This window comes from Crassostrea angulata, chromosome 3 (genome assembly GCF_025612915.1).
Source record: "Crassostrea angulata isolate pt1a10 chromosome 3, ASM2561291v2, whole genome shotgun sequence".
NCBI classification, from domain to species: Eukaryota; Metazoa; Mollusca; class Bivalvia; order Ostreida; family Ostreidae; genus Magallana; species Magallana angulata.
The window spans coordinates 4,063,456-4,089,937 of NC_069113.1; the positions used below are offsets into that span (position 1 = coordinate 4,063,456).

General features: G+C 34.5%; 1 protein-coding gene across 1 annotated transcript in view; it reads right to left on the minus strand.

Moving 5' to 3' along the window:
• Window positions 1-25,864, minus strand: part of LOC128177315 (potassium channel subfamily K member 13-like) — a 30,865-nt gene extending 5,001 nt beyond the window's left edge. Inside the window, exon 1 of the mRNA XM_052843982.1 lies at window positions 24,717-25,864. Coding sequence (XP_052699942.1) covers window positions 24,717-25,077 — 361 coding nt within the window. The 5' untranslated portion in view covers window positions 25,078-25,864. The remainder of the gene's footprint in view (window positions 1-24,716) is intronic.
• Between the last annotated feature and the right edge of the window lie 618 nt (window positions 25,865-26,482).

The following is a 26,482-nucleotide window of genomic DNA, read 5'->3' on the forward strand; positions in this document are numbered from 1 at the left end:
GCCGATACCATGATCACAAAAATTCAGATTTTCTGAATGTATTTCTTGAAAGAGCTATCAGAAGCCTACATGATAAGGGCCATCGGTCGATCGCACGGTCAATCCCGGGGGAGGACCTTACACTGGGAGAACCCTTGTTGTTAGGGGTGATTTACTATGGGAACCGTATTTAATGTTATTTTTGTGATATCAGTGATGTTATTTTACTGACAAAATGAGCAATGATTCAGCTGGAATGATATGCTTTGGGACACTGGAGTTCAGTAAACGACCGCCGGCCTCCGATCTAGTTTCCTGTACGTGTAATGAGATACTATAAGGATTGTTTGCGGTAGAGGAATCAGTTTTCGAGTAAATATGTATAAGATTGAAGTAAAAAAATCTTTAAATCGTTGCGTCTTATACGGAGTGTAAAGATTACGCAATGTGCACTAGAAAATTGTAATTAACTCAGCATTATTCTATGGTGGGTTGTAAATAATTCATACACATTGACAGCATCATAATAGAATAGAAACTATTCATGGATGCGGCAAAGAAAGCAATATAACCAGTAGTAAGATCTAATTAAATTGTATCAAAGGGTAAAATATAATAATTAAGAACATTTCGAATTCTACAGAGAGGACCAAAGCATTTCCTCCTTATTTTAAAACCAAACCTTCTTTGTAATTAATACGTTTTATACTTTTCCTTCCTAAAAACATTTGATGATTGTGATTATATCCTTAACATATTTTTTTCATTTAAATTTTATCCTCTCTAGTAATGTCAAAGTGCATGTAGTTCTTTATATAAAAGTCTAGAAAAAAGCCTATAGCTTTGTCTTTATACAAGATTACGGCAAGAAGGGGGGTGTCAAAGAATTTGATTTTTTTACTTTGGGGGGGGGGGGGATATTTGTTTTTCTTTGGTGGAGGGGGATATATTCTTTGCTTGCAAGGTATAAGTAAATCGCAGTATAAAAGAATACGAGATAAAAAATATTCCAAAAGCAAACGACACGACATGTTTTACACACCACAGGTGTAATCAATTGTATCGGGTGTCAACTGACGACATTTACTGATGTCTGTTGTTGGAAACGTTCATTAAAGAAGGAAAGGTTCATTAGACATAAATCAATTATTAATTTAAAAAATACCCAAAGTCAGACTAGTTTTAATTTAATTATTGCCACAAAAACAAGTAAAAGGGGGGGGGGGGGGGGTCAGGTCACTTATAATGATTTTATTCCATGATGTAGGCCAGTCTATAACAAAGAAGTGGCTACTCGCATAGTACTGTAAAATCTTTGTGTTCTGCTGACTATCTTTTATATACAATGTACATCGTCATGTACTGTGACATGTCAATAAAGGAGGAATTAAAAGACGAGCATGTTATAAAAGGGGTTTACTATATATACAAGATAAGCACCATAAAAGATAAAATAGCTCCATCGATTTCAGTTATGATGGAATCAGCAGTCCTTATGGCTCAATCCGCGCTTCTACTGCGTCAACACGCCATTAATATTCCATTCCTGCTTAAAGTACCGACAGAGACTGACTTGCACCTATTTCAGACGCATTTCTTTTATAATGTGTTGTCGAAATTTCTTTCCATGTATAGCTCTGATGGTCTCCATTGAAATGGCATTTATGAGATGAGTATTGGCCGAAGAATATTAAGAAAACGATAAAGTGTAAAAGTGCACTGGGGATATGTTTATCAAACAATAAATAGAGATCTCAGTCTGCTACATAATGCATCATTAAAGCAGCGTTCCGGTCTTAGAGATTTGCAAAATCCAGCAATCAACGCGAGTTTTCGTTCGCTTTTGCAAGAGCAAAGGTACCTCGAGTTTTCCCATCTTCGCTAGCCAAGGGTTTTCGGTCCACTTTGCTCCCCATAAACCCTAGGGAGCAAAGTGGACCGAAAACCCTTGGCTAGCGAAGATGGAGTTTTCCATGATGTGAACACCTATGAGGTTCTCAGACACGAAAGAGAGAAAAAGGTTTCTACTTATTATCAACGACAATAATGAATACAATTTTTCTTAAGTGGATTTCGACGAGTAAAGATTTATCGATAAAGATACTATATATTATGCACAATTGTTCACAAGATAGGTAAAAGATACGACTCTGTGGAGTAAGATCCTCTTACCGAGAGTTTATAGTCTGAAAGTAAAATTATTTGATCACTGTTACCTAATCAATCACATTAACTGATATTGGTGGTTTCAAAACCTATAAGAATTTTAGTCCGTTTTGGGGTGAAAAAAATTGTCATTTTCTAGTTTGATATAACATCGCATACATACTTAAGTCAATGATTGGGTAGCTGTACTTTCATCTCAAAGACAATGAAAGCTTAGGAATTTCCAAAACCTGATATCAAATATAATATTTCCAAAGAAATTTGATTCATAACCTAAAAAGCTTGAAATTTCGTGTCACCAAACTTTCGGAATAAGCATTCAAACTGAAATCGATGACATAGTTTTGAATTTTGATACTAATTTGATGTGCACTGTTTATTTTAGAAGAACAATGGCCCTTTCACGAATCTTATGACTGGTTTAGCAATTATTGTCTGACGAGACCTAAGTTACTTAACAAGTTTTGTCCAATTTCATACCGATTCACAAAAACAGAGAATCCAATAAATGTTTTGTTCAACGGAAAAATAGATTTGTCGTGTTATTACGGAGTCGAAAATAAATGTGCAAATATCATTATGGGTATAGCCATTTCGACAAAAGGTTATGATGCAGTTATTTGGCATGCCTATTGATTTACCAAAATACAATGAGTCCACGTGTATTACTGGAGGCTTACTAGGTAGACAGTATATTCTACCGGCGATTTATTGCTGTACAGCACCGGCTCCATGTCTGGGTAACAAAGAGAGGGTGCGAAAATGTCGTGGACACTTCCTCATAAATGTTTAACTGTCCAATATGGTCGCGTATATCGCCAATGTAGAAGCTCCTTCGTACAGTTCGGTTTAAATAACAAAGTTTTTGTTTGAATATACTCTTTTGCATTCAACCTTCAAAATAATGTTTTGTTGACATAAATATCTTGTCTGTTGACAAGCAAAGATTTTGTTTTTGATTTGCATTTCACCTTTATTGATTTGCGAATAGTTTGCTTCGACTTGCCCTTTATCGTTGTTCAGTCTGTAGTTGTAGTTTTTTTCCGATTTGGCATGTAAGCCATTTTCTTTAATCTATTTTATATGCTTTTTACGTTAATTTTGTGTGTGCATGAAACTTTTCCATGTCGACAAACAGTTCCGTTATATAACGTGAAACCAGTGTACATGCACCACAAAACAGGAAGAGCTGTAGGTAGATAGTTTGATGACCAACCGTTATTTACGCGCTTAATCCCGAAAGGAAGTGATGTTTTATTATCAATGATATCAGCGGATAGGTTAACGTAGCAACAAATTAAGTTTTACTGAGATCATTTCCTTTCTTCGGTATCGATATGTTTCAAAACATTTGCAAGATTTAAACACACAACCGTATACATTAAACAGATATATTTATATTCCACATATTTTTTGCGTGTAAAGTGTGTTGAAGGCTACGGCAGTTATAACACTGTAATGCACACAGGGTACTCAAAGGTTAAAATGACGAGTTTTATTATGACGTCACAAACGTTGAACGCTGTAAACTGCAACGTAACAAGCGAAAATCAAAGTTCACGCTTGTGGCTGTTACTGTGGGTCTTCCATTAATTTGAACTTACCCTTAGGATAAGATAGGAATTTTAACGTTTGAATCACAGCAGACAAGACATGAAGTTAAAAAAATGTAAATATAAGCATTTATCATGATTTTTTGAGTTATACAGTCTCATAACTGCAGCGACGTGTGCATACAAATTGAGTAACGCGCGTTACTCAATTTGTATGCACACACCACTGCAGTTATGAGATTGTATACTTCGAAAAATAATGATTCAATGCTATAATGAATATCATGCTTTTTGTCTTCTACCCAAACAGCATCACAAACAATTGCCTTTGTTCTGCATATTACATGTGACAATGATATGTATTCAACAAATACAACAATGGAAGCGGTAGTGCGATGGTTACAGCTGCATTAAAATTTTACCTCATTTTAATTGTTTTATCATTCTAATTATCATTGATAAATTTCCTAATCGAGAAGTTCATATGACAACTGATTGAAGTTCGATATTTGCTGATTCTGTGATTGGTTTTGATCCCATCGTTGACGATTCACCCTGAAAACGGAAGTCTCTTTCCGCAGTGGTTGAAAGGAATTCCTGCTAGAGAGCAGTCCCCATCTTATTTGATGCATAAAATTGGCGAATACGTGATCACTTATCCGAAGATCAATGACAATACTATGTCCCTACAAAGTCGACAACAAAATGACATTAAAAACTGACAAAGCTTTGAAATTTAAATACAACAAGGAAGCTGTTGTTTTGGTCCTTCGCCCAAATCAAAACCATTGATTCATCGGTGCATCTATTCTTATGTTGTCTGGTGTTATATGCACAGATTAAACATTGCAAGCTGTTTATAAAATGTGTAACATTTTTTAATTAATTTTTTTTTACCCACTGACCCTAAGTAAAATTTGGCGCACGGTCATTAAACCAGATGTTTGAGGGTATCCCAGTAGAACGCTAACTAAATTACAAAAATCGCCGAAGACGTCATTGTCGGGAAATGTGAGAAGGCAGCAGGAATATCAGTCCGACGCTTCATTTCATTACGGAATTCGAGTTACTTTCGTACGGTAGAAGCAAGCGTCTTGTGTACTATAGGGAGTCCCGCTGGTTCTAAACACGGACCAATAATTCGCCACGGTCATGTACGCTATTATACAAATTGTCTGTGTTCACGTTTATTGAAAATAAAGAGCATCGCCGTCCGCTCAAGGGTCCATTATCACCTAATGGAGTTAGTATGGCGGAGTGACGAGGCATCCTTCTAGAAAGAAGCTCGACGGCTTGTTTAAAGCTCTTGTTGGAAATAAGAGAAACAATAATTTAGTGCTGTTTTGTACTTTGGTAGGTGATAAAAATGAATGAAGCGGACTTTCTGAGTATATTGCAGATAATTATTGTTCATTATGGTACGAACTATCTTAAACCTCTAAAATACTATAACTGGCTGGCAAACACATTATTTTTATTTATCACTCCGAACCAAGGCGTTCATGCTGCTAACTTAAGTATGAATTATTGACAAAGACATAAAAGTAGCTACTCTCAACTCTACGTATCAAGGACTGGCGACGTTTATCATTTTGGCTCATAATGTGTAAAAGATGCCGGTATTCCCATGCAAGGATCATGCAATTCCTGTTTATACATAAGAAACAATTATTACGGACACCAATCCATATATCGTAATATATTTTGATTTAAACAGCATGTCCTTTTTTTGGCCTAATTCAATCAACAAAACCAACTTTGTGTGAAAATAATTCCTTCGTATCCTTTATTCTTCTGTTAAAGAAGATGGAGGAATAAGATGGCGTAACTGCCCATTTGGTTTAATCGTAGAATACAATTTCAAATTTAACATTTTTTTCAATTTAATATATTTGATTTGTTATAAGACAAGTTTACAAAAGGGTTATTTCTAATTATATTCAGTTTGATATGTTTCAAACAACGATAATTTAAAAAAAAAATTAAAAATCCTTAAGTTTTGGTGGTATCGAACTCACAACCTAAAAATCCAAGTTCTATAAGTTACCTTATGTCTGGTGCTCTAAGCACTGAGCCATTTCATTCACAATAAGGTGCGTTTTTTTCAACAAGGTGCTTTTTTAAATTCTATATGAGACGCTGGCCTTGCATTATATTTCTAGAATGTTCAATTGTTGGGCTACAAAATGACATTTTTAAAGTATAGTGGGTCATCTCTCCACATTTTTGTTAATTAAAATCGGTTTAAATTCCATTAAACCTCATTTAGACTATGACAAAACTATGGAGCTTAGACCCACTCTATAAAAGAAAAGGTATTGAAGTTATAAAAATGACACTATTTGGAGGTTTTGACACGCATACGCCAGTTTAAATCAACCTATTGCAAGTATTTAAAATATTTAAGGGTAGCAAACCAATGTTACGTTAAATAAACATTGTTTTTAATTATTTTTTATTTAAAGTATCAGATTTTATGATATTTTAATTTTGCAGTTTCTAATCATTCCTCATATGGGCATTTTACACGCCTTATTCACCCATGTTCTTTACTTTTGGGGTTTAAAATTTGCAGGTTGCCATAATTCCAATTTGTTGCAGATATGAGGATTTAATCGAAATCGCAAATATTATTGATGACACAGGTAGGCTGTGAAAAATAGAATATTCATTTATTTATAAACGTGTCTAAAGTGCATAATTTATATGCACGCTTATTGCTCCTGGTTCTATACAAGTAAATCTATGATATTTTGAAAGCAATAATTCAAGAAACAAGTTCCACGTTTTAAATAGACACAGACGAAAAAGAAACTCTGTGTTTATAAATTGTGTTTCTTCTTTTTATGTTTATTAGTCCTACAGTAGGATAAACCATATGCGTGTGAATGTAGATTTAAAAATAAGAAAAAGTTAACGATTACAAAAAAATAGCATTTCAGTAGCCCCTAAAGGAAAACTACCCTTAGGGTTCAAAGCTAAAACCTGTAAAGGTTGTCTCGAAAAGATGGAAATTATTTTGATTTTTTTTTCTAATAAGAAATGTTTTAATACATTTACATCCGAGGCGTAATTATTCTTTCTATTTCACTTGTTTCAAAATTATACATGTGGTAAACCTAAGAATAACAAATTAAAGATATTTGCAAGGGTATTTGCTAAGACCAAGCCCCTTTCCTCTTTACTGTACACACGTGTTCATAAATAACTGTCAGTTTAGATGGTTAACCAATGTACTGTTAAATACGACAACATATAACACGGTTGTCGACCAAGTCATGCTGTGAACATTTCAGTGACTAATGTACCCAGCAGTATAAGGACTCTCATACTTGTAACACGAATAAGTAACATAAAACTGTTAAATTCCGAGTGAAATTTGGCGAGAAATGCACGACAGTCATGAGTGTACAAAAATGTTACAGTGCTAGTTCAGCCAACACTGGATTGGAAGATAAACTTATGTATAGCAGAAATTGTGACTGCAATTACTTTGAACCGCTAAAACATATGCTAAATGCATGCCGAATTACTTCGAAAGAGGTGCAGAAAAAACAATAAATACATTCCTCAACGATTTCATGTCTAAATTATGTGAAAATAACACATAATGCATATCCCTAACGAACGCACCGGAAATCGCTTTGATGTTCGTTGGCTATTATTGATCAAGGCCATAGGTAGTCGTTGTCAAGTTGCAAACAATTTTAACAATAAAGTATAGTCATCAGAAAAAACAGCTACACACAGAAACAGCTTTTAGACACATTAAACGGTACAGACACCAAATTATCTACCGTACCGTATATGTATGTACGGATGAATTACCGAAATGTCTCTGTAAACACCTTAAACGGTACGTCTAAAATACCAAAAACAACTATGTAAACACCTAAAACTGGTTCGCTCCTTAGGTTTTGAGTATCTATTTGGGTCACCTCTAGTATGAAAATTCTGTATCATATATTAATTCTAGTAGTATATTTATATTTTACAATGTCAAATAAACTATATTGAATAAAATTGTTTTTAAAAAATTATATTTTTACAGAGTTAAGTAAGGGACTTTATTTTGTGGCGAAAGGTTTTCAAGAAGAAAAGAACATAACTCACTAATTTTAGAGAACTGTTACTTTAGCTTCCTAAATTTTAGGGCAGACCAAACTTCTAGACAGATTGTGTATTACGATATATTCATGATGTTCTAAAAACATATTTAAACAATATTTTGATATTTCTATCGATATTTTTTGGCATATTTAGCTTATATTTCATAGAAATTAAGAACAAAATAACTCCAATTTTTGCCTTAAATTAGCTTATTTCATGCTATATCTCAAATTTTTGAGATGTGACCCTTATTTACTTACTTATTTTACTTTTAAATGAGACATTAAATGTATTTCTATTTGTATGCAAAGTTTTGGAAAGATGACATTACTATGATTTTTTTATTTGCGTTATAATTTGATTGCTCCGAAATTTTGTAACATATGTTGTTAAGTTCATTATGTACTTGCCTTTGAAGCTACCAGTAAACCAAGAATTTTCAAACTTTGACTCAAAGTTTACTTTTATATTCCCTACATGTGTTCAACTTCATACTGTATTAAAATCATAACTAAATGATAGTTCAAACTAAAAATATTTGTTTGATTTCTTCAAATTATCAATTTCTATGTCAAATTTTAGCAAATATTTCAGGAACATTATCATTTCTGTTTGGGGCCCTATATTTCCAAAAAATGGCATGTGACATGGGTCACAAATAAATAAATGAACATTTTAGGTCATCATCTTTATATCCAAGTGGTTTCCGGATGATTGACATTACTATTATTTCAGGTGGCAACCTCCTTAAACGGTACGTCTAAAATACCAAAAACAACTATGTAGACCCCTTAAATGGTAAGTCTAAAATACCAAAAATAACAATGTAGACACCTAAAATAACTTCTAAAATACAAAAGACTTTGTAGACACCTTAAACGGTTCGTCTAAAATACCAAAAACCAACTATGTAGACACATTAACGGTACGTCAGAAATACAAAAAAACTACGTAGACACCTTTAACGGTACGTCTGAAATACCAAAAAACAACAATGTAAACAACTTAATTGGTACGTCTAAAAAACTAACTACCTAGAAACCTTAAACGGTGCGTCTAAAATACCAAAGACAGTAATGTAGACACCATAAATGGTACGTCTAAAATACCCAAAAACAACTATGTAGACACCTTAAACGGTTTGTCTAAAATACCTTTAACAACTACGTAGACACCTTTAACGGTTTGTTTAAACTAGCCAAAAACAACTACTTAGATACCTTAAAAAGTACGTCTTAAATAAAGCAACAGATACAACTCTTGTCTTTAGTTTGTTGCCACTGAGGGGACAAGATTCACAGTGTAGACCGAGGCTTTGTCGGGTCCTAGACCTCGAATCTTGGCCCTTGTTAAAGTTTCACTACCTCACACGAGTATATAATGAATAATTATCTCTCTTGTATCAATTTCGAAAAACAGTGTCCGAAAACTTTCTGTTATGACGTTTAAAAAACACTTTCGTTTTATCCCTCTGCGTGCTTGTTATAATGTAAGAAAAGGAGAGAGCATACGATGTTTAAGTTTTACAGCGGTATAGTAATATACAGTGTAAGTAAGAAAGAAAAAACACACTGCTGTATCACACTAAACAAATCGATCTCATAATGCGAAAAAATAAGATTGAATATGTCTTTGGACAACTCAAAGAGATAACAAGGTTTAATGTGTCTGTAGACAACTCATAGAGATAACAAGGTTTAATGTGTCTGTAGACAACTCATAGAGATAACAAGGTTTAATGTGTCTGTAGACAACTCACAGAGATAACAAGGTTTAATGTGTCTGTAGACAACTCATAGAGAAAACAAGCTTTAATGTGTCTGTAGACAACTCATAGAGATAACAAGGTTTAATGTGTCTGTAGACAACTCATAGAGATAACAAGGTTTAATGTGTCTGTAGACAACTCATAGAGATAACAAGGTTTAATGTGTCTGTGGACAACTCACAGAGATAACAAGGTTTAATGTGTCTGTAGACAACTCATAGAGATAACAAGGTTTAATGTGTCTGTAGACAACTCATAGAGATAACAAGGTTTAATGTGTCTGTGGACAACTCATAGAGATAACAAGGTTTAATGTGTCTGTGGACAACTCATAGAGAAAACAAGGTTTAATGTGTCTGTAGACAACTCACAGAGATAACAAGGTTTAATGTGTCTGTAGACAACTCATAGAGATAACAAGGTTTAATGTGTCTGTGGACAACTCATAGAGATAACAAGGTTTAATGTGTCTGTGGACAACTCATAGAGATAACAAGCTTTAATGTGTCTGTAGACAACTCAAAGAGATAACAAGGTTTAATGTGTCTGTAGACAACTCACAGAGATAACAAGGTTTAATGTGTCTGTAGACAACTCATAGAGATAACAAGGTTTAATGTGTCTGTAGACAACTCATAGAGATAACAAGGTTTAATGTGTCTGTAGACAACTCACAGAGATAACAAGGTTTAATGTGTCTGTAGACAACTCACAGAGATAACAAGCTTTAATGTGTCTGTAGACAACTCATAGAGATAACAAGGTTTAATGTGTCTGTGGACAACTCATAGAGATAACAAGCTTTAATGTGTCTGTAGACAACTCACAGAGAAAACAAGGTTTAAGCTGTCTATGGACAACTCATAGAGATAACAAGCTTTAATGTGTCTGTAGACAACTCACAGAGAAAACAAGGTTTAATGTGTCTGTAGACAACTCACAGAGAAAACAAGCTTTAATGTGTCTGTAGACAACTCATAGAGATAACAAGCTTTAATGTGTCTGTAGACAACTCACAGAGATAACAAGGTTTAAGCTGTCTATGGACAACTCATAGAGATAACAAGGTTTAATGTGTCTGTAGACAACTCACAGAGAAAACAAGCTTTAATGTGTCTGTAGACAACTCACAGAGATAACAAGGTTTAATGTGTCTGTAGACAACTCACAGAGATAACAAGGTTTAAGCTGTCTATGGACAACTCATAGAGATAACAAGATTTAATATGTCTGTAAACAGCTCAGGTTTAAGCTCTCTGTAGAAAACTCATTGAGATAACAAGGTAAAATTGTCTATAGACAACTCATAGAGATAACTAGTTTTAAGCTCTCTTTAGACTCATAGATAACAAGCTTTAATGTGTCTGTAGACAACTCGTAGAGATAACAAGCGTTAATGTGTCTGTAAACAACTCGTAGAGATAACATGGTTCGATGCGTCTGTAGACAACTCATAGAGATAATATGCTTTAATGTGTCTGTGGACAACTCACAGAGAAAACAAGGTTTAATGTGTCTGTAGACAACTCATAGAGATAACAAGGTTTAATGTGTCTGTAGACAACTCATAGAGATAACAAGGTTTAATGTGTCTGTAGACAACTCATAGAGATAACAAGGTTTAATGTGTCTGTAGACAACTCATAGAGATAACAAGGTTTAATGTGTCTGTAGACAACTCACAGAGATAACAAGGTTTAATGTGTCTGTAGACAACTCACAGAGATAACAAGGTTTAATGTGTCTGTAGACAACTCATAGAGATAACAAGGTTTAATGTGTCTGTAGACAACTCACAGAGATAACAAGGTTTAATGTGTCTGTAGACAACTCACAGAGAAAACAAGGTTTAATGTGTCTGTAGACAACTCATAGAGATAACAAGGTTTAATGTGTCTGTAGACAACTCACAGAGAAAACAAGGTTTAATGTGTCTGTAGACAACTCGTAGAGATAACAAGGTTTAATGTGTCTGTAGACAACTCATAGAGATAACAAGGTTTAATGTGTCTGTGGACAACTCATAGAGATAACAAGGTTTAATGTGTCTGTAGACAACTCATAGAGATAACAAGGTTTAATGTGTCTGTAGACAACTCACAGAGAAAACAAGCTTTAATGTGTCTGTAGACAACTCATAGAGATAACAAGGTTTAATGTGTCTGTAGACAACTCACAGAGATAACAAGGTTTAATGTGTCTGTAGACAACTCATAGAGATAACAAGGTTTAATGTGTCTGTAGACAACTCGTAGAGATAACAAGGTTTAATGTGTCTGTAGACAACTCATAGAGATAATAAGCTTTAATGTGTCTGTAGACAACTCATAGAGATAACAAGGTTTAATGTGTCTGTAGACAACTCATAGAGATAACAAGGTTTAATGTGTCTGTAGACAACTCATAGAGATAACAAGGTTTAATGTGTCTGTGGACAACTCATAGAGATAATAAGCTTTAATGTGTCTGTAGACAACTCATAGAGATAATAAGCCTTAATGTGTCTGTAGACAACTCATAGAGATAACAAGCTTTAATGTGTCTGTAGACAACTCACAGAGAAAACAAGGTTTAATGTGTCTGTAGACAACTCACAGAGATAACAAGGTTTAATGTGTCTGTAGACAACTCACAGAGAAAACAAGGTTTAATGTGTCTGTAGACAACTCACAGAGAAAACAAGGTTTAATGTGTCTGTAGACAACTCACAGAGATAACAAGGTTTAATGTGTCTGTGGACAACTCATAGAGATAACAAGGTTTAATGTGTCTGTAGACAACTCATAGAGATAACAAGCTTTAATGTGTCTGTAGACAACACATAGAGATAACAAGGTTTAATGTGTCTGTAGACAACTCATAGAGATAACAAGGTTTAATGTGTCTGTAGACAACTCATAGAGATAACAAGCTTTAATGTGTCTGTAGACAACACATAGAGATAACAAGGTTTAATGTGTCTGTAGACAACTCAAAGAGATAACAAGGTTTAATGTGTCTGTAGACAACTCATAGAGATAACAAGCTTTAATGTGTCTGTAGACAACACATAGAGATAACAAGGTTTAATGTGTCTGTGGACAACTCACAGAGATAACAAGCTTAAATGTGTCTGTAGACAACACATAGAGATAACAAGGTTTAATGTGTCTGTAGACAACACATAGAGATAACAAGGTTTAATGTGTCTGTAGACAACACATAGAGATAACAAGGTTTAATGTGTCTGTGGACAACTCATAGAGATAACAAGGTTTAAAGTGTCTGTGGACAACTCATAGAGATAACAAGGTTTAATGTGTCTGTAGACAACTCGTAGAGATAACAAGGTTTAATGTGTCTGTAGACAACTCATAGAGATAATAAGCTTAAATGTGTCAGTAGACAACTCGAAGAGATAACAGGGTTTAATGTGTCTGTGGACAACTCACAGAGATAACAAGGTTTAATGTGTCTGTGGACAACTCATAGAGATAACAAGGTTTAATGTGTCTGTAGACAACTCATAGAGATAACAAGGTTTAATGTGTCTGTAGACAACTCATAGAGATAACAAGGTTTAATGTGTCTGTGGACAACTCATAGAGATAACAAGGTTTAATGTGTCAGTAGACAACTCGTAGAGATAATATGCTTTAATGTGTCAGTAGACAACTCAAAGAGATAACAAGGTTTAATGTGTCTGTAGACAACTCGTAGAGATAACAAGGTTTAATGTGTCTGTAGACAACTCATAGAGATAACAAGGTTTAATGTGTCTGTAGACAACACATAGAGATAACAAGATTTAATATGTCTGTAGACAACTCATAGAGATAATATGCTTTAATGTGTCTGTGGACAACTCACAGAGAAAACAAGGTTTAATGTGTCTGTAGACAACTCATAGAGATAACAAGGTTTAATGTGTCTGTAGACAACTCACAGAGATAACAAGGTTTAATGTGTCTGTGGACAACTCATAGAGATAACAAGGTTTAATGTGTCTGTAGACAACTCATAGAGATAACAAGGTTTAATGTGTCTGTAGACAACTCATAGAGATAACAAGGTTTAATGTGTCTGTAGACAACTCATAGAGATAACAAGGTTTAATGTGTCTGTAGACAACTCACAGAGATAACAAGGTTTAATGTGTCTGTAGACAACTCACAGAGAAAACAAGGTTTAATGTGTCTGTAGACAACTCATAGAGATAACAAGGTTTAATGTGTCTGTAGACAACTCATAGAGATAACAAGGTTTAATGTGTCTGTAGACAACTCATAGAGATAACAAGGTTTAATGTGTCTGTAGACAACTCACAGAGATAACAAGGTTTAATGTGTCTGTAGACAACTCACAGAGAAAACAAGCTTTAATGTGTCTGTAGACAACTCATAGAGATAACAAGGTTTAATGTGTCTGTAGACAACTCAAAGAGATAACAAGGTTTAATGTGTCTGTAGACAACTCATAGAGATAACAAGGTTTAATGTGTCTGTAGACAACTCATAGAGATAACAAGCTTTAATGTGTCTGTAGACAACTCATAGAGATAACAAGGTTTAATGTGTCTGTAGACAACTCATAGAGATAACAAGGTTTAATGTGTCTGTAGACAACTCATAGAGATAACAAGGTTTAATGTGTCTGTAGACAACTCAAAGAGATAACAAGGTTTAAAGTGTCTGTGGACAACTCATAGATATAACAAGGTTTAATGTGTCTGTGGACAACTCATAGAGATAACAAGGTTTAATGTGTCTGTGGACAACTCATAGAGATAACAAGGTTTAAGCTGTCTATGGACAACTCATAGAGATAACAAGCTTTAATGTGTCTGTAGACAACTCATAGAGATAACAAGGTTTAATGTGTCTGTAGACAACTCATAGAGATAACAAGGTTTAATGTGTCTGTGGACAACTCATAGAGATAACAAGGTTTAAGCTGTCTATGGACAACTCATAGAGATAACAAGCTTTAATGTGTCTGTAGACAACTCACAGAGAAAACAAGCTTTAATGTGTCTGTAGACAACTCATAGAGATAACAAGGTTTAATGTGTCTGTAGACAACTCATAGAGATAACAAGGTTTAATGTGTCTGTAGACAACTCATAGAGATAACAAGGTTTAATGTGTCTGTAGACAACTCATAGAGATAACAAGGTTTAATGTGTCTGTAGACAACTCATAGAGATAACAAGGTTTAATGTGTCTGTGGACAACTCATAGAGATAACAAGGTTTAATGTGTCTGTAGACAACTCATAGAGATAACAAGGTTTAATGTGTCTGTAGACAACTCATAGAGATAACAAGGTTTAATGTGTCTGTAGACAACTCATAGAGATAACAAGGTTTAATGTGTCTGTAGACAACTCACAGAGATAACAAGGTTTAATGTGTCTGTAGACAACTCATAGAGATAACAAGGTTTAATGTGTCTGTAGACAACTCATAGAGATAACAAGGTTTAATGTGTCTGTAGACAACTCATAGAGATAACAAGCTTAAATGTGTCTGTAGACAACTCACAGAGATAACAAGGTTTAATGTGTCTGTAGACAACTCACAGAGATAACAAGGTTTAATGTGTCTGTAGACAACTCATAGAGATAACAAGGTTTAATGTGTCTGTAGACAACTCATAGAGATAACAAGGTTTAATGTGTCTGTAGACAACTCATAGAGATAACAAGGTTTAATGTGTCTGTAGACAACTCAAAGAGATAACAAGGTTTAATGTGTCTGTAGACAACTCGTAGAGATAACAAGGTTTAATGTGTCTGTAGACAACTCACAGAGATAACAAGGTTTAATGTGTCTGTAGACAACTCATAGAGATAACAAGGTTTAATGTGTCTGTAGACAACTCATAGAGATAACAAGGTTTAATGTGTCTGTAGACAACTCATAGAGATAACAAGGTTTAATGTGTCTGTAGACAACTCATAGAGATAACAAGGTTTAATGTGTCTGTAGACAACTCATAGAGATAACAAGGTTTAATGTGTCTGTAGACAACTCATAGAGATAACAAGGTTTAATGTGTCTGTAGACAACTCATAGAGATAACAAGGTTTAATGTGTCTGTAGACAACTCATAGAGATAACAAGGTTTAATGTGTCTGTAGACAACTCATAGAGATAACAAGGTTTAATGTGTCTGTAGACAACTCATAGAGATAACAAGCTTTAATGTGTCTGTAGACAACTCACAGAGATAACAAGGTTTAATGTGTCTGTAGACAACTCACAGAGATAACAAGGTTTAATGTGTCTGTAGACAACTCATAGAGATAACAAGGTTTAATGTGTCTGTAGACAACTCATAGAGATAACAAGGTTTAATGTGTCTGTAGACAACTCATAGAGATAACAAGGTTTAATGTGTCTGTAGACAACTCAAAGAGATAACAAGGTTTAATGTGTCTGTAGACAACTCGTAGAGATAACAAGGTTTAATGTGTCTGTAGACAACTCACAGAGATAACAAGGTTTAATGTGTCTGTAGACAACTCATAGAGATAACAAGGTTTAATGTGTCTGTAGACAACTCATAGAGATAACAAGGTTTAATGTGTCTGTAGACAACTCATAGAGATAACAAGGTTTAATGTGTCTGTAGACAACTCATAGAGATAACAAGGTTTAATGTGTCTGTAGACAACTCATAGAGATAACAAGGTTTAATGTGTCTGTAGACAACTCATAGAGATAACAAGGTTTAATGTGTCTGTAGACAACTCATAGAGATAACAAGGTTTAATGTGTCTGTAGACAACTCGTAGAGATAACAAGGTTTAATGTGTCTGTAGACAACTCATAGAGATAACAAGGTTTAATGTGTCTGTAGACAACTCATAGAGATAACAAGGTTTAATGTGTCTGTAGACAACTCATAGAGATAACAAGGTTTAATGTGTCTGTAGACAACTCACAGAGAAAACAAGGTTTAATGTGTCTGTAGACAACTCATAGAGATAACAAGGTTTAATGTGTCTGTAGACAACTCATAGAGATAACAAGGTTTAATGTGTCTGTAGACAACTCATAGAGATAACAAGGTTTAATGTGTCTGTAGACAACTCACAGAGATAACAAGGTTTAATGTGTCTGTAGACAACTCATAGAGATAACAAGGTTTAATGTGTCTGTAGACAACTCATAGAGATAACAAGGTTTAATGTGTCTGTAGACAACTCATAGAGATAACAAGGTTTAATGTGTCTGTAGACAACTCATAGAGATAACAAGGTTTAATGTGTCTGTAGACAACTCATAGAGATAACAAGGTTTAATGTGTCTGTAGACAACTCATAGAGATAACAAGGTTTAATGTGTCTGTAGACAACTCACAGAGAAAACAAGGTTTAATGTGTCTGTAGACAACTCACAGAGAAAACAAGCTTTAATGTGTCTGTAGACAACTCATAGAGATAACAAGGTTTAATGTGTCTGTAGACAACTCAAAGAGATAACAAGGTTTAATGTGTCTGTAGACAACTCATAGAGATAACAAGCTTTAATGTGTCTGTAGACAACTCATAGAGATAACAAGGTTTAATGTGTCTGTAGACAACTCACAGAGAAAACAAGGTTTAATGTGTCTGTAGACAACTCATAGAGATAACAAGCTTTAATGTGTCTGTAGACAACTCATAGAGATAACAAGGTTTAATGTGTCTGTAGACAACTCAAAGAGATAACAAGGTTTAATGTGTCTGTAGACAACTCACAGAGAAAACAAGCTTTAATGTGTCTGTAGACAACTCATAGAGATAACAAGGTTTAATGTGTCTGTAGACAACTCATAGAGATAACAAGGTTTAATGTGTCTGTAGACAACTCATAGAGATAACAAGGTTTAATGTGTCTGTAGACAACTCATAGAGATAACAAGGTTTAATGTGTCTGTAGACAACTCACAGAGAAAACAAGCTTTAATGTGTCTGTAGACAACTCACAGAGATAACAAGGTTTAATGTGTCTGTAGACAACTCATAGAGATAACAAGGTTTAATGTGTCTGTAGACAACTCACAGAGATAACAAGGTTTAATGTGTCTGTAGACAACTCACAGAGAAAACAAGGTTTAATGTGTCTGTAGACAACTCAAAGAGATAACAAGGTTTAATGTGTCTGTGGACAACTCACAGAGATAACAAGGTTTAATGTGTCTGTAGACAACTCACAGAGATAACAAGGTTTAATGTGTCTGTAGACAACTCATAGAGATAACAAGGTTTAATGTGTCTGTAGACAACACATAGAGATAACAAGGTTTAATGTGTCTGTGGACAACTCATAGAGATAACAAGGTTTAATGTGTCTGTAGACAACTCACAGAGATAACAAGGTTTAATGTGTCTGTAGACAACTCAAAGAGATAACAAGGTTTAATGTGTCTGTGGACAACTCATAGAGATAACAAGGTTTAATGTGTCTGTAGACAACTCATAGAGATAACAAGGTTTAATGTGTCTGTGGACAACTCATAGAGATAACAAGCTTTAATGTGTCTGTAGACAACTCACAGAGATAACAAGGTTTAATGTGTCTGTAGACAACTCACAGAGATAACAAGGTTTAATGTGTCTGTAGACAACTCAAAGAGATAACAAGGTTTAATGTGTCTGTGGACAACTCATAGAGATAACAAGGTTTAATGTGTCTGTAGACAACTCACAGAGAAAACAAGGTTTAATGTGTCTGTAGACAACTCACAGAGATAACAAGGTTTAATGTGTCTGTAGACAACTCACAGAGATAACAAGGTTTAATGTGTCTGTAGACAACTCATAGAGATAACAAGGTTTAATGTGTCTGTGGACAACTCATAGAGATAACAAGTTTTAATGTGCATGTAGACAACTTATAGAGATAACTAGGTTCGAGATGTTTATAGACAACTCAAAAATCAAAGATGAAAGTTTATTATATCCATAGATAATCACATAATTTGGAAAATTCGAGTTGAAGGATTCTATGGATAAAAAAAAGATTAAAGATAAAACAGTAGAATTGTTCATTTAGTCATTTTTTTAAATCATCTCTAATACGGTTGGCTCATACCGCGGGATTGCTTGTAATTTTTTCTCTGCTGAAAAATCGATGTAATTTTCAGAAAATAAAACAAAGTATTCCTGCTGATGCACTATTCTCGGGTAAGCTTTGGATAACTGACAAACTACATTAAATGCAAATGAATCTGTCTGAATGATAAAAGAAAATGTTCGCAGTAAAAAAAAACCCGACCAATGTCATCTGAAAACTTCTCAGCCAGAGCCGTATTGACAATCATTTTATAGTGTTTATTGTTTATTGACTCTTTTCATAACCTTAATACTTTTTAAATAGAAAATGTATATTGAAATAATCACCCAACTAAACCTCGATGGTCTCTAATTATCATTTTACCATTGCCTCGCCCTTCGGTAACTAAACTAAACATTGGCCCAATAGAGATAAAAAGTGTTATTTGTTAACAGGCATGTGATGAAGCTAGACCTAGAATCGGTTTAAGCAAAAAATTAATTTCTCCGTAACATGCAAAACTACCATCGGGAAAAAAAGAACTCTATACTGTGAATGAACATATTGTATGCGGACTTGAAGTTAAATGTTCACATTCCGGACGTTTCATTAAAGCGGTACCAATGAAAACATGTTTTCAAATGTTAGAAGAAATTGATGCTGTAATTGGATTTTACAAAATAATTTTTTTAAATTCAATTTCTTAAACATGCTTGAATGTTGCGTATAAGTTTTTGTGCATTGATCATAAATTTATTCTAAGGCAATGAAAACGTGAGTAAATGAAACTGTTCATTTCAAAGCAGAGAGAACTGAGATTGTGCAAAACATGGATCTTAAGAGGAAGTAATTAAAGAAAACGAAGAAACACTCGTAACCGAGCCTGACCAATATGTAAGGACATCATCATCGACCGCGTGGCTCAAGAAGTCCAAATTGCCATGCATTTATCCTCATTTCACAAACCAAGCATCTGCTCGAAGCTTTGCGAGCATGCAATTATTCTCAAAGACCTCTTATCTTGACACGCGGAGCTGTTGAAAAGATTGAGTTCTATTGATTTCTAGTCAAAGCAAGAGCAAACACTAAAAGTGACTCGATAACAATTTCGAAGATGTTGCTGGACAAGTTAAGGACAGATTTTTTCCTTATTTCAACACTGGATATGCAGTATCCTTCACTTCACAGGCAAAGAGAAGCATTAAGCTACAAGTTCTTAGAAGAAGCTGTTGAACGATGCATAAGTCTTCAAGAAATGAAGAGGCTTAGCCATCAGCTAGGTCAAGACGACTTGTTTCTGCAGCAGAGAATTATGTAATAAGAAATCAACACACCTAGCATTCTCGTAACGGTAACCGTGCAAGTAAACCAAAGTTCCTTTTTTTTTTTATTTCGATTAAGTCCAAAGATGGATCGATAGTCTTATGCTTGAACGATAGAAAACTGGCTTGGTCAGCGGTTTCTTGGAAACATGCGGACTGGGCGCCTTCCTTTTGTCGCAAACATTCGAGCACTTGTCTTTGGTATTGAACATTATCATTCTGGCCATCCTTCGGTTCAGATCCTCCATCACAAAGAAATTATGCCTGCTTCTTAAGATCTGTTAATAATTAGAAGAGACTTACTGTGTATCGAGTTTCTGTAAACTTGGAATTTCAAAGCCGCAGGAAGAATAGAAAGGATGCACTTGAATGTTCAGTCCCTTTGAGGTGTCACGTGATAAGTGAACTAATTAAAATGTGTAACTTGATCAACTGTTCTCAACGACTTCTAAGAACATCGCTGGGAATTGTGAGAGGCAATAACAATTGCATTATCATTGTTATTCCTCTGGGTATATGAGACACCAATATTTGGCATTTTAACTAGGCCATTGGTCATCATAAATACTATACTACAGTAGTTATACAGCTCAGTTAGAAACCACTAACTAATAGTTTGATTAACAACTATTTTGTCATTTTATATAGACTGCATAAATATAAATATTTTTATATTTGAAACACGCCTGCTTATTCCCAGCATTAGTTGCCTTTCAAGTACCTTTTTACAAGCAAAAAAAAACTCTGAATGAAAGAAATTATTACCACTTTGAAAATTCAGTGCTTTTGTAAGCCAGTCCAATTTCACATTAAAAGTAAATTAATCTTTAAATATATATAACATTTTGAGTTAATTATTATTCAGACTCAAGCAGAATGACAATGCGTTCTGAACAAATGTGAAAATTTATGTAATGTAATGTTATATATTTCTATTATTTCATAAGCCGTCACAATGTCTATATCCATTAGAAAAAGAAGTAGTATATGCTATCTCTATCTTTTTGCGTTTGTCATGTAATACATGTATTGAAATACAAAGTTCTATAGCTTTTTTATAAACATAATTGCACTAGGTTACTGCGTGGTCCGGGGGTGCTGTTACCTTGTATATAATGTTCATTTCCTTGTGTGGAGTAAATATAGATTCTGTAACTGTTATAAATGTTAACTGGCATTGTATGGCATTGTAAATGTAATATATTATGTACAAGGAGGGGACATTCTAAGTTTTTTGGAACTTGTGTCAAATCCTTTTGGCATTTGTCAATAAATATAACCATTTTAACAAGAGCTTGGACATTGGATAGTTGTGTTAAGCAGCAATGTGACGTAGGCCTGTCTATTTCATCGCTGGCCACTCACATATGGCCTTTTGAAATCAACAAGATTTGTCTGGCTTTTGAGCTATGACTGCGCAAACGGTGTAAATTTCGCTTGAACCAGCGTCATTTTTAACTTGTTTTGACGCAAGAAATAAATAGTTACGTCCTACTGAAAGTCCAAGGTCTTGTTAAAATGGTTCTAAATATGATCCGTGTCAAAAATGAAGGATTGTGAACCCAAAAATGGTTAAAGCGGGCTTCGCTGCAGTCCTAAATCACGCTTCTGTATTTACTACAATGTCTCACTACACTGCAATGCTTATTCATCTCTTACACGACTGGGGACGAGTGAAAATTGCAACGGTTGGTCTTAATCTTTTTATACAATAAGTTTGTTACACTAAAAAGCTTTTATAAAGTCCTTTATAAAGAATGTGCTATAGATCAGTGTTAAGATCAACAACTTTGCTGATAACTGGATTACTTTATCATTTTAACACGCAGTTTTAAATAAAATCTGCAATTCTGAGATACACCTCTTTTACCGGAAATAGAAGAGGGGATTATTGTATGAATAAAGATATTATCAGAGTATTCAAAATGCTGAAATTAGAGCGCCGTAAGTGAAAAAAAAAATCATGTTGTTAAATGTATGATAGCCATATTGATGAATCTCTATAATCGTACCCAATTAGTTCTTCAGTACTTTGATATAATAAAACGTATGACCAAATAGCTACATTGCTACAAAGGCTATTTAGAGGCCCATATTGAAGCAAAATTACATTATTGTCATCCTGTACAAAACTCATTTGCTATAAATTTCATACGGGGGAAACATTTCTTATAAAATGCTAATTTCATCTATCATATACATTTACGTTGCATGCAAAATTTTTATATAGGCACGTTTTCGCAGCAAAATTAATTTTAAAAAATACAGCTCATAGTGTTGATCGGCAACATGGGGTTATTTATTTATTTAACTAGTTTTGGTTGAAAAATCAAACTAAAGATCAACGAACAAAACTTTGTGATGTCATATTTTAGTATTAATAAAATGCATTTTTTTTAAGTTCAATGATGTTCTGGTCCTAGTTTCATACCCGACAGCTGCTATCTTCATACAAGCATAAAGAATACCCTGTGTTATCTTACAGCAAGGGAATCATTTTGTATCTGTGAAAACGTAAAAATCGATATCTTATAATACACTGTCGTATTGATTTTCATTAGTAAATTTCAAGTTTATCCAATGCTACTAATTGCTAGCCTATCAGTATGCGATGTATTTTACAGGTGTCATATCTGTTTGCGATATGTTATCAAGCATTTACGCATATTTTGTGGTATAGTGTGTATAACAGTATTTTATTAATAAAATCAATATCGATATGCATGTTTACAAGGGTTCTCAAAAATCTTAATTGAATATTTTTTCCGTTCCTGATGAAATACATTTTGCGAAATCCTTTCGTTTTCATTAGAGAAAGTTTATACGAGATGCCTCGTTTTTAATAAGTTACATCTTTTCCGATTGTGTTCGAATAGCATAAGTATTTTAAAATGCAAGTAAATTTAATTAAGATGGCTGAATGGTCAATACATTACCATCAGATCTACCTTAAAATTTCAGATTTGAATTAGCTTTTAGCTTTGAATTAGTATTAATTTAAAAAAAAATAATAGGGGTTTCCTTATTTTTCTAAAAAGTTCTTCTTCGCAGGGATAATAATACTTTATGTAAATGGACAACCATCCAGCTCCTTTAAGCGTTTGTTAACACCCTGTACATACTGTCCTCAGCCAACCATTTTCTTAGTAATACCGAGTCCGGCTTTAGGCGAAAACCAGAAATGCGTGGAGTCTTGTTTAATGTTGTACCAAGAACGTCCTTTGACGACTAATTCAAATAATATCTAAAGAAGTTTCCCTTTCTTTAAATATTTCTTTGAATTAAGGCCTTGTCAACCTCGGGTTACTCTTTCTTGTGCTTTCTGACCGTAGGACATTAGACTTTCTCGTGTTAAAGAATCATTGAAGTGATATTCTGATTGGCTCTCTCACACTTTCGTGAAGAAAATCTCACCAATCACAGGAGTGCTTAGTCATACATAACACGAGCTTCATCCTATTCCTCCAAAACATAAACAATATTACTTTGTCATAGGTGGATTGATCATAATAAATATTCATCATAGTCAGTAAGAGTATGCGGGTGTTATAAACAAAATTCGTGTGCAATACAAACTTTATCAAAGAAGATTAGTTTAGTATATAGTATTGAAGTATTAATTCAATGGCATCTCAACAAACATGAATACTCATGTAATCTGAGGTGAAACAGTTTAACCTTTATCAATTATGAATCAGTATATATATGTAAAACATAGTTAAAATTGTCCAAACCCCGTTCATAAGAGTATGAACTGGGTAGCTATTTATTTCAGTTTTTTATTGTGTTTAGACTGTAAGGCTCAAAATCGTCAACAGTTTTTTTTCCATTTGTCTGCTACATTACATAATAGAATCTCTAGATGGTTTCCTAAGACTAGTATTTTGTGCATGAAGAATGTTGCGTTTACTTGTAACCTTATCGTACCGCGGTCATTTGTGAATAGTCCACAATATAGGTAAGAAAAATTGATTAAGTGTGACTTGGAATTCTGACATCTCACATTTCAACAATCTGTCAGGCTGATCATTGATTAGCCAGCAAGTCAATCAGAAATCTGCCGTTTTGTAACAGTAGTCAAAACAAGAATAATAATTAGGTATTCCATTTATATTGACGAACTGCTCGGCCATCTGAATAGATCGCCATATATTTATGAATTATCCTTAAGGCCTGACTAAGCAATTATGAAATGTCGCCGCTTGATCTTGGTACAAGCCACGGCTATAAAGAATAAAAAACTTCAAGGTATGATTAACTTTAACATCCGCCATTCGGGCATAGATTTTTCATTATGAGCTGAAAACAGAATTAGAGAGGAAGCGACAGAACATGAGAATAAAAATCACTTCACGCGGGTTGTAATATTAATCTTCATTAAATAAATGTTATACACCAGACAATTCTGAATCTACATGATAATAGTTTCTGACATAATTGCATTGAACCTTTAAAACACCACAACGTCAGTAAGACTACTGAAGTCTAGTCCCTGGGCTTGATTGAGCAAATAATTTCTGTGCAAAAATCACCCGAATGACTATGAGGATGATGCCATCTTTAAAGGTTACGTGTAAACCAATTTTTCAGGAGAAGAACTCTAATCCCAGAGGTAAAGCAACACGGATCACCTTAAGGGGTCTATTTATTCTAGGATACATATTTTATTCATTCAAAAAGCTAATGCATCAATGTTTCCGTAACAAATCGCCAAGCTGTGTTTTATACTATATTAAACAAAATGGTCCAACTTAACTTAATTGGAGAAACATAAAGAAATACCGTGTAGAACTTACCTATTGTTGAAATAACTGTTCCTACAAAATAGAAGGAGCCTGAGAAATCCCAGCGGGGTCTCTTGTTGCCCACGTACCCGGCGGTCTCAGCCGCTCCATACCTCTTTAGGAGACCTTCTAACTCAGTTTTGTTAACGTCAGGGTTTCGGCTATAGAACTCCTCAAGGTAGTTTTGAAAATCCTGTTTTTCTTTTTGTTCGTTCTCTTGCTCTAAACTCATGAACAAGAATGCGCCAGCAAACATGTACAGTAAGAGGACCACAAAGAGAAGGATGAACCTGGCATTGTCTTCTCGAAGGTGGAGGAGAGTGCAGCATCCGTGCTGAGTGGGACGCGTCATGGCTGCCCTCAGCGAAACCATCGGCACTCGTAACACATTCTTCTCTCTTTTTAAAATCTTTGAATTTAATTTCACTCACATTTACATTGTTTTAATCGGAAAACCATAGGAGAACAGTTTCCCGGTTCATCACAGATATATAAAGTTTTTTATTTCCGGAAGCCATCGTTGTGATACTAGTAAAGGAAATAAAAAGCAACAGTAGGTACTTTTATCCTGTAAACAACTGATTACCGAGGCCGGGATGTTGTTGTGTAGTACCACTGGTCGAAACTTGTGTATGATTGGTCTGATCAATTGATATTAAAATTTGCAATCCGGGTATTGATTGATCGGCACCACTTCATCAGGTAGCGACGGGTCTTCAGGCTATACAGGACAATAAAAGAGTCTTTCCTGAGAGGATGGCAATCACACGGTCTCCGTATCTCCGCGTAATTATTCATATATCTGCTTTGTCCATTTGTTTACGCACTGTGTTGACCGTTTCCACGGCGATCCGAAACCACTGAGCATTTCATCTTCCTCTCATCTTTTTACTTAAACGAGTAAAACTTGAAGGTGCGGTTGTGTATGTAAGTAGGTAGCTGGTCGGTCCATGTTTCGGTACATAGTACTGCAGTCAATTGAAGACTAAAAGTGAGCGACACGCGCTGTCGATAGACTTCATCAGGCTTGGTCCCTGCTTATAGCGATCTCACGACTGTTAACCAATGAACGCCTTACGACAATACATACGACCAGAATAGCATTACCATGGTTATTGGAAGCAACCAAGTCACAGGTAAACAAGCCGAGAGATGGAAATAAAAACACACAGGGATGTTCTGATGCTGTTTGTATTTGCTTTATTTGTCAATATAATGACTCGGTTATTAATTACTCAAATAGAAGAACGAGGTGTTAACGATAGCTTTGCCTGTAATGAATACTATCGGCTGTGAGATGTTGAGACTTTTGTAGGTATTATGATAATGATTTTTCGTAATTAGTTGACATGATATAATATGTTGCTTCTATGTAAACTTACAGGTACATAGGAACTAGCAAGTAAATCTAAAACCTCTACATGTAGTACGAGAACAAGATGAAATAGAACACTTAAATAATAGGATGAATTGGTGGTTATATAACTAAGGTTAAAGTTAAATTCTATATTATAGATGAACTGGAATCTACACAAAAATAATATAACATTTATATATGAATGGTTATCGTTATCTCCATGATATGTCTAAAATAAAGAGAAAAATCAATGACCAAAGGTAGAGTGTAGACTAGTTTACAGGCTAACAGATTACCAGACATTTTCCTCAAAATGTCTTCTGAACTGACCATGCGGTTTTCCAGCAATCCATCCTCTTTAAAAACATATAATACTATAGCTCCAAAATGGGCAAGTAATAGGGTTTTTGTTATCAAAATA